Source organism: Simochromis diagramma, unplaced genomic scaffold, assembly GCF_900408965.1.
Source record: "Simochromis diagramma unplaced genomic scaffold, fSimDia1.1 OVJJ01000685.1, whole genome shotgun sequence".
Classification (NCBI taxonomy): Eukaryota; Metazoa; Chordata; class Actinopteri; order Cichliformes; family Cichlidae; genus Simochromis; species Simochromis diagramma.
Window position 1 is genome coordinate 1,931,878 of NW_024387477.1, and position 10,042 is coordinate 1,941,919.

Consider the following 10,042-nt stretch of genomic DNA (forward strand, 5'->3'; position numbering starts at 1 on the left):
AAGAAAGGCGTTTGTCGCTGCCTTGACAAGGGCCGAGATAAGAGGGCAAGAAGAAAAGCGAAGTCGGGCTGAGGCCCAGAGAGAGCAGCGAAGACCACCTGCGGGGTCAGTCATCAAGAACCTTTTAGATGTCAAGCGGTTCAGTGACCTAACTCGATTAGTTAGATCAGTTGCTTGGACTTGGAGAGCAGCTAGAAAGTTTCTTGGGGGACATCCAGCTGCTAATGACCCAAAGTGGGAGGCAGTCCCGTTGGCAGGAGTAATTTCGGTGAAGGAACGTGAGGATGCCCTAAGAGACATCTTCCTTGCAGCGCAAGACAGCGCTGTCTTCCCAAGCACTACTACAGATAGACTGGTAGTATACAAAGACCCAAGCTCTGGGCTCTTTGTTTGTGGCGGCCGAGTGCAAGCTTTTAAGAAAGACCAGTTTAGTGTTCCCATCTTGGCTTATGATGCTTGGGTGTCTACACTGTTAGCCCGGGAGGCCCACAATGAGAGTCATGAGGGAGTTGCTGGGACCCTGCTCAGAATGAGGAAGAAAGCGTGGATCATAAGAGGGAGAAAGATTGCTCAAAAAGTTGTGGATGGTTGTGTGGTTTGCCGGAAAGCAAAAGCACAGAGTTGCCGGCAAATAATGGGCGACTTACCTCCGGAAAGAACTCAACCTGCTTTACCTTTTGAGTTCACAACAGTGGATCTCTTTGGACCCTACCAAGTGAAGGATGACATCAAGAAAAGAGTCATGATAAAGGTTTGGGGGGTTGTATTCTGTTGTATGGCCAGCAGGGCGATTCACACAGAGTTAGTAAACTCCTTGTCGACTGAAGGCTTCTTGATGGCTTACCAGAGATTTACAGCAATTAGAGGACATCCAAGAAAGATCTGGTCAGACCCAGGTACTAATTTCATAGGAGCAAAGTCTGTCTTGAAGGAACTTTACGGATTCTTGGAAAGCCAGAATAAGTTTGTCTTGGAGGAGACTGCGGCAAAGAATGGAACAGAGTGGATGTGGAAAGTAAATCCGGCTGATTCCCCACATAGAAATGGAGCTGCTGAGGCTGCTGTGCGCATTGTGAAGAGAGCACTCCAGAGTCTTGGAAGGGAGTCTGGGCTAAGTTACAGTGAGTTCCAGACAGCTCTTCATGTGGCAGCTAACCTTGCAAATGAGCGCCCGATTGATGCTAGAGTACAGAGTCGGGAAGGTTGCATTCATTACGTCACACCCAACAGTCTTTTGCTTGGTCGAGCATCTCAAAGTGGGGACTTCAAGATGTTTGACTTTTCTGTTTACCCCTATAAGAGACTCCAAGCAATTCGGGCAGAGGTGAGCAAGTTTTGGAGGTCCTGGAGCCAACTTGCTGGCCCCAATTTGTTTGTAAGGAGCAAGTGGCACACTGCACACAGAAATGTCACTGTTGGAGATGTCGTCTGGTTAAGTGATCAGAATGCGCTGAGAGGACACTTCAAAATGGGCATAGTTGTCAGCACTAATCCAGACAAAAAGGGAATTGTGAGGGACGTCAATGTCCGGGTATGCCCAAGTTACAGCGGTTCTGTGGCTAAGTCCTTGAGAGCGGAGGACTTAAGCTCTGGTTCAAGGGGAGCGACTCCGGTGGCTCAAGCTACCATCCTTCATAGAGACGTCAGACGTCTAGTTGTTCTGTTACCTGTGGAGGAGCAAAATGGGACCAAGCCGTCAGCATCATGCTTCAATGGGATGAGTTAAACTGCGGTTTGCTTGTGAACTTGGCGATCTCCTGTGTTCCAAGGGAAGATCGAGTGGGAGGTGTCAAGTCAAACCGAGTAGGAGGTGGAGAGCCCCGAGGCAAAAAAGTAAAAAAGACAGACTGGAGGGCGGAACTAATCTTGTGTCTGGGTTTCTGTCGGGAAGGAAAAAGAAGGCGAACTGGGGAGCAACAGGAAGTTGCCACTTTTGGGAAAAGCCCAGCATAATTCTTTCAATAAGTTGTCGCCAACATGAATATCGTGTGGAACTGAAGTATCTACAAAGCCAGGGAGGCAGCCGGTAAGGGAATGGTTGCTGACTATGGTAAAAGACTTTGAAGCGAGTTGCTAAAGAATCGCGGCTGCCGCTAGCTTACGTAGCATTAGCACTGTGCCGTGAGTCGGTCGCCTGTTTACGAGCGGCACCATTGTTTATTGTTGGTCTGCATATGGAAGACTGTTGATGCTTGCATATGGTTAAGAGAAGCTGGTTATAAATACTATTGTTACTGCTCAAGTTCTAATGCAGATTGATTATTTAATTTAGCACTTTAATAGAAAGCAGTATTTCTCAAGGTGTATGTACAATTGTTAGTGAATTACATAATTTGAGCATTTAAAAATACTCAAGTAAATATTGTACTACAAAGCTTACGCACTGCATTGATGTGTTTAAAAAAGAAAATGTGTTTGGGATTGTTTACAATATTTGCAGATGTGTGATAACAAACATAATTTGTATTTTGGTTTTTTGGTTTGTATTTGAAGGTTTTTCACCTATGGCTGACTATGGCCGAAAAGAAGATTAAAGAAAAAGGAAAACAAAAGATCTGCCTGGTCATTGAGTGAAATCCAGTTAAACACCTGTGGTAGATGCATCAATCCCTTTCAAGCGGGGAAGCTGCACAAACTTAAAGAGCTTGACAAGCACTTTGGCGACAGTGGGAAGGAAAAACTCCCTTTTAACAGGAAGAAACCTCGGGCAGAACCAGGCTCAGGAGGGGGCGGGGCCATCTGCCGAGTTGTCCCTTCTCTATTCATTATTCTTACTCTCCATGTGTCTCTCCCAGCCTACATTGAGGACTTGGCTCGTAGCGTGGAGCAGAGCAGACGTCTGATCATCGTTTTAACGCCAGAGTTTGTCGCCAAAAGAGGCTGGAGCATCTTCCAGATAGAGACACGCCTCCACTCCATGCTTGTTACTGGGGAGATCAAGGTATGGATTCAGAGGTCAAAGGTAAAAATCTAGAGGACAGACATTTTTCCAACTTGATTGCATTATTATTCTTAACAGTTTGAAAAAAGAAGGCAAGAAGACTTCTTTAGGTTTGTGAAGACCTTTGACCTCACAAGAGGTTTCTTTAGTTAAGGTGGAGAGTCCCAGGTATTTAAACGCTAGCTGTGGTTGTTGGCCCACTATTGATCATGTGAGTCATCAGATGAATTAAAACCAAAAATAAGGATAAAACCACTGTCACCCCATCATGTGACCTATTGAGGTCGTCTGAGTATGATTTGGGTGTTTAAGCATCTGGATCTCAAAACTTCATTGCAGGTGGCTGATAACTGAGAGACGACCTCTACTAGGGGTTAAATACCTAGAGCTGCCCACCTTTTGTTTTTAGAACTAAAGAAGCCGCTTGAATAAGAGGTGAAATATCTTTACAAATTTAAAGAAGTTCATTCACCTTCTGTGTTCAAGCTCTTACTACTACCATAACCTGGATTACTGAGAACCTACCCGGACATTGCATTATTACATATGGAGAGTTTTGATGGGGAAGGTCTTCTGCTTAGAAATCTCTTCGTGTTCTAGGTGATCATGATAGAGTGTGCAGACCTGAAGAATGTCATCAACTACCAAGAGGTGGAGGCACTTAAACATACCATCAAGGTATATAGAAAGGGCGGATGAATGAAAGGATGGAGAGTTTATGGGGTGACCTGAAGAGTTATCACCGGCCAGAATGGCAAAATCGTTTTTTTTGTAATTTGTCTTCTTCTCTTCAGGTTTTATCCATCATCAAGTGGAGGGGTCCTAAGAGCAATGAGCTGTCATCTAAGTTTTGGAAACAGGTGGTCTACGATATGCCCGCTAAACGCAGAGAGACACTGTCCAGACGTCAGGTACACTGCGTCTTTTTTCATGTATTCTCGATATACTTTATCTTTCTACAGTGGTATAGCCTCCACTCTGGGACTGATTTATGACCTCTGAAAAGAAATGTCAAAAAAAAAAGCAAGTCTACAATACATGTGATACTATAAGTGATAAAAACACATTGGATAGCATATGAATTTGTTCATGTATCATTATAGAAACCCTTAAACTCAGACATCTTGATCCATACCTATATTAATAATGTCCATTTCATGCATGGGAGCCAAAAAATTCTACTGAGATGTACTCTTTCCTTGGGCGCATTCAAACAGGCAGATGGCCTTTAAAATGTCTGCAAAACACAGGTAATGTATTAAAATTGGAATCACAGCAAAGCAAAATGTGTAGATGTTTACCACGCCTCAGGTTGTGTATGCCCTGATTAGCAAATAAATGTTTCCTGCTGCTTTCTTTCCTGAAGAATGATGCTACACAGAGAATATTAACAACAACTGCAACAGCGTGGTGATATCATTCTAATGTCTTCTTCTACTCTAATAATTGATGTCATGGAATCTAGATGGTGTTTAAGTGTGTAAAAGTGTGTCAAATTATTTTATGCACCAGGGCTTAGATTATGCTACTCACCCATAGGTGGAAACTCTGAATAAAGTTGTTGAATGATTGTATGTCTCTCTGCGTTGACCTTGCAAAAGACTGTCAGCAAAGAAAGACTCCAGCACCCCATAACCTCCAACAGAGGGAGGGAGGATGGATGGATGGAATCGATGGATCGAATTTTCACTCACTGTTGGAGGAATCTCTGTGTTAACAGGTAATGGATTCTGGTGAACAGGGCCTCTTTGGTGACCTACAGACCACAGTCTCCACTATTGCCATGACAACCACTTCTGCCTCCCTGGTGCCCCCTAATGAGAGTCGGCATGGACACCATCAGGTCAGCACATGTCTTTTAGTTCGAACTTTTATTAATTAGTAGATGGTTTTTCTCAAATCAGTATATTTTGACCTTGGCACTGCACTATGACAACATTAATCTTAAAAACACAGACTTAGTTGACCGTTGTTACACCTGTAAATAAATTTTTTCCTGAACTTTGGGCTACCTTGTGAGAGCAGATGATCAGGAACAATGCATTGTTACCTGTTTGATAGGACAGGAAAGAAGGAATGTTGAGCTCCAGCATCTGGGGGAGGCCATGCAATGACTGATAGTGCTTCATTGTGCATTTTTCTATCCAGGTACACTTTTACTGGACTTTTACAGTGTGTTTGGGATCAGTGTCATACTGAAAAAGCCAGTGCCAGTCAAATGCTTTCAAGATGGTTTTTACATGGTGGATCAAAATCTGACTGTACTTTTCTGCATTTGTAATTCCATCAATTTTAAAAAAGCTCTCCAACATCACTGGCTGATATGCAGCCTCAAACCATGACGGAGCCTCCACCAGGTTTTACCGGTGACTGTAGCCACTCACTTTTGTACATACTGATAACAATTTGAACCATTTCACATTTGAATTCAAGTCCTCTTGCCAGTGATTTGTAGTCCAATTTTGGGTAATTTGCCATACCTCAATTTTTCTCCCTGTCTCCATCCCTTACCAATGATTTTCTTAGAGCCATCCTTCCACTAAGACCATTTCTGATGAGGCTTTGGCTTTGGTCACCAGGACATTAAAACTGCATGTATATAACCACCAGTCAACTCTAATAAAAACTGAATAAAAAGTTTTCTGACTTTGTCCCATGATAAAGTTTTAAAAGTTTTTCTGCCACCAGTTCAGTTCAGAATTCTTTGACTGCCATGGATCTCTCTTTAATGTTTGTGACTATGTTCTGACTGTTTCTGTACTTCTTATGTTTCCACTGCTGTGTTTTCAAATGTACAGTTTGGACTAGAAAGTTTGTTTCAGTTGTTTAAAACTTGCCCTTGAATTCATATCAGACAGAATTCGGGGATTTCACGTTTTCCTGTGTTTAGCTCTATTTTGAAAAATAAGTGAAACTTGAGCTTGAATTATTTTAACACATTCCACTTAAGTTCATTTACATTTATTTCATTAATTTACAATTATCTTGTTTTCATAGTTCACCCAGAAGCTAACAGAAGTCTACAAACAGCATTTTCATGATGAATGCTTCATATTTAGTTGCCTCTTGCAATAATGCTGAAGCTAATGAAAGTTACTAGAAAGTCATGTCTTTTACACACAGGTCGCCTTGGCAACAGAGATCCCTGACTACAACCAGATGACCTTGCCATTAGGAGGGGGTCACAGTGCTACAGCAGCTCAAATGCGGCATTTCTGCCGCAGCTATGAGTTTCAGCTTCCCCCACAGCCCTCACCCCCACTTCCACCTCCCTCCACGGTGCAGTTCTCCACTCTGGGCCCTGGGGGGCGCCATGTCTATTGCAATATCCCTATGACACTGCTGAATGGACAGGTGGGAGAAAAGACTAAGCCACTTATACGTATGATGTTCTTAGTTAGTCCCCAGCACCCAACATCAGCACAGTGTATCCTTTTCTAAAGTTTGCTTGCTGTTATCTGTTTGCATGTACTCAGAGCTTAAACACAATAAAAATAAATCCTCTCTTCTCCCCAGGGGTTCAGAGCAGTTCACTGGGGAACAAGAGGTCTGTTTGAATAAAAGAGAATATAGAAAGAAAACAATATCTTCATATCATCTAGCCTGAAAACATGCTTATTCTAACAGACTGGGAAACGAAATGCAGTACAGTTCTTATGTTTAAGTCAAGGCACAGTATTGGCATGCAATATTTTGTCATACCATAAAATGAAGCACCATTATATGGCAAGGTTAGTGCTAATCATGGTGGTGCTGTGTGTTTCCCAGGTGCAACAGAGCAATACCCTTGGGAAGAAGCCAGAACTCCACCTGAACAGCACCTTTGTACCCCTCACCAGCAGAGAACTAAGCTCTGACATCTGGTAGTTGGACTTCTCAGCTGATACTGGAATACAGACTGCTTTTCACTGGATTCGTGTAGACTGGCGGGTCGTCTGGTTTTCATCAGGTTTTTGGACTGTGTGCAGACTTGGCGTTGGACTGCCCATCGACTGCTTTTGGGCTACTCCTTCCCAGCTGTGAATAAAAGACTACCGAAAGACCGCAGAAGGCTTGGTGTCACACTTATTAGGAGAGTGGTTGTAAACTGTTTACAGAAAGACTGGGATTATACAAAGGATTGCACTCTGATTTTGGGCCTGTTACCTGGTAACAGGCTGATGCCAGCTGGAATGTACACCGCTGGCATGACCATGTGTCCTTGACATACTGGCAAAAAGTTCCTGACTGGTCATGCTGAGTTTGTGGAAAGGAATTAGGAAACTTAAGAACTAGAGAAGTTAACGAAGGCATCCTGAGTACTTCAATCGTGGGTATCCACCGTCTGTAGTACTCTATTTGTTCAACAGGCAGGCAGGTTGGATCTTGGAGCACTAAAACAGCATCTTTTAAGTCTGCTCACAAACCAGCTGCTGTGAAAACCAGTTGACTTGTCAGCTCAGACAAACAAGACGTAGCGTAATCTAAGAATGCCAATTGATCTACTTATGCGAGTTCTCATCTACCTGTTGACTAGGTGGCTTGTCGGGCAGACAAAGCAGACATCAAGCAATGATTTTGGAATACCAGACCACCTTAAATCAACTAGTCAACCTCTTGAAATATTGCTCTACAGCAAGCTAGCTACCTGGTTTGGCTCTCAGGAGCTGAACTAGACTTGAGAAATGTTTTTCAGCAAGAAAAACAAGAGGGGGTGACACATAAAGCGAAGGCTGAAGCTGCTTAATGACTGAGAAAGCACAGTTAGGCAGAAACTAGCTAGTTGCATAGACTAGTTGGCTGAAAGAATAGCTAGTACTTGAGGTAAGTGTGTTTAAGGGCACAGCAAGACTGGAAACCAGCCAGTCCATCACCAACAGATGAACTGTCAGATTTAACACCAAGCTAAAAGCATAAAGGACTTGGCTTTTTCCTATTTGCATGACCACCCATTTAGATTAAAAAAAAAAAGGATAATAATCAAACAAACATAGATAAAAGAGTAAATGACACAATCATTTGTCGAAGCCTCTTTTAATATGGAGGGTATAAACATCCTATGTTGATACAGTATATTTGTTTTCTGTCTGGCCATGATTCAATGATAAAAACTGATAAAGGAAAAAAAGGAGGTGTCCCTCCAAAAACATTTGGGTTATTTATTTTGTCACGTTTTATTTAAGGGTTTTATCCTTTTAGAAGGTTGTTGAGAATTTTTACCAGGCTTTGTTTTTACTGTCTGTTTGTTACAATAATCTTTGTACAGCTTCCATAACCTCTGTATAGACCTATACATGACAGTGATTTGTTCCCTACAGTTTTTGTTAACACTCACATTAAGTGTTCTCTGATGGCTCCACAGCCACTTTTTTTGTTGCCTTTGTTGTGTTTCTCTTTTCATCGATGGATGGATATCTTACGGCAGTACGACCCTGCTAACGGACTGATATTTTGAACCTTACCACTACCAGTCAGCCAAAAGGGGGCTTCACTGTATAAAAAGCTGTACTCCGAGCTGAATCAGACCACATTCTTCTTTGTGAGCTTTAAAAAAGAAAAACAAGATTATTAAGATAATATTTAAGAAAAGTGGGTAATGTTTTGAATTTACACAGAGCTACTGTCATTGTCTTATTAGAACCAATGAATTCTGGATATTTGAGATTGTTTGATACAATAATTAATTATTTCAGTTGTTATATTCAATGGCAATATACAGTCTAGTGGTTGTCCTTTAATTTCTGACTATTTCTTTGACTATTCTTTGGATATATTGGTTGAATAATTTAACTGCGAGCAAATAAAACTTATATGAGTTGTTTTATAGATTTTGGATTCACTGTTGTCTGACATGGTCAACTTTTTTCCTCTTTTTTTTCCCCAGACAACTATTTTTTCTCATTTTCTGTTTATTGCTTAACCAGATGTGATTTCGCAAGCTGTCTGGCATTTCCTCCAACTGTCAGCTTACTTTGCTTCACCCCTGTCACGAATCCTTTTCTTCGAATTGCACTTCTCATGGCTTTATCCTCTTCTCCAATGGTCACTTAAATTTCCTTGTAAGCTGTTAGCTTACTCAGTGACACATAGTTCTTTGCCCAGTGTCGAAAGGCATGAACTAAAACATTTGCCTTATCCAAATTTTCAAGATGCGCTGCATGGAGTTGAGCACAAGGAGTGAAGCTGTCCAACAGGCCTGGAGCAAGCAGGTTTTTAGAGCGCCTGAGACGCACTGAGATGGTGTTTTCGCGGAAGGAAAATGCAGCATTTTCAAAACGCTCTCGAAAACACATACATTTGGGTGCTGTCATGTGACCAATTATACTAAGATAGTGGAGGGCAGCAGTTGTTTTGTTTGCTCTCAATTTTGACAGCCCTGTTAAAGATTAATATCAGTCTGTACATGCTCCAGATAGCATTTCTTCAAATTCTTTAATTCTCACTTGCTTTTGCAACTTTGTACTTTTGTGTTACTCGCAGCAACAACTCCACCTCATTGTTAGTCCATTTAAAAAACTCGGTGCTTTTCCTCGACCTTTTGCCGCAACGGTTCAAAGAGCCGGAAAGTAAATAAACGACAGACAGAAATGAGGCAGGTCGAATCTTCTTGCGTTTCACACATGCGCAGTACTGGGACATAGGCGTTTTCGTCCGTTTCAATGTGGACACACAACTCTGTGAAAACGACTGAAAACACTAGTGTGGATGTGGAGTGTTTTCAGACGGAAACGCAGTTTTCAAATCTATCCGGGCTAGTGTGGATGTAGCCTCAGGCTGCAATTGCGGCACTTCACCAGGATCAACACTATCAACAGTAGCTCCCCACCTTTTCAAGGGACCAAGTGAGTATTGCAAAGGACCCATGGCTACACCACATATTTGGCGCACCAAAACGTACAGTGAGGGTGTGCTGGGAACATCTAGCAGAGGCCCCGGTCCGCAAGATCTTCAACTCACACCTCCAGCAGAGCTTCAACAGTATTCCGAGGGAGACTGGGGACATTGAGTCCTGTTCAGCTCCTCCATTGCAGAAGCCGCAGCACTGAGCTGCAGCCGCAAGGTAGTTGGTGCCTGTCGTGGTGGTAACCAAGCCACCAAGCTGAAGAAGGAGTCCTACTGGGC

At 42.6% G+C, this 10,042-nt stretch overlaps 1 protein-coding gene across 4 annotated transcripts in view; it reads left to right on the plus strand.

Moving 5' to 3' along the window:
- il1rapl2 (interleukin 1 receptor accessory protein-like 2) overlaps window positions 1-8,467 on the plus strand; it is a 472,397-nt gene extending 463,930 nt beyond the window's left edge. For 2 of the 4 annotated variants that reach the window (XM_040015740.1, XM_040015741.1), the window contains exons 13-19: window positions 2,796-2,941; window positions 3,542-3,619; window positions 3,736-3,852; window positions 4,662-4,784; window positions 6,065-6,295; window positions 6,458-6,488; window positions 6,710-8,467. In XM_040015740.1, coding sequence (XP_039871674.1) covers window positions 2,796-2,941; window positions 3,542-3,619; window positions 3,736-3,852; window positions 4,662-4,784; window positions 6,065-6,295; window positions 6,458-6,488; window positions 6,710-6,798 — 815 coding nt within the window. In that variant the 3' untranslated portion in view covers window positions 6,799-8,467. The remainder of the gene's footprint in view (window positions 1-2,795; window positions 2,942-3,541; window positions 3,620-3,735; window positions 3,853-4,661; window positions 4,785-6,064; window positions 6,296-6,457; window positions 6,489-6,709) is intronic. The other 2 variants (XM_040015742.1, XM_040015744.1) reach the window with 1 other exon arrangement.
- Window positions 8,468-10,042: the final 1,575 nt, after the last annotated feature.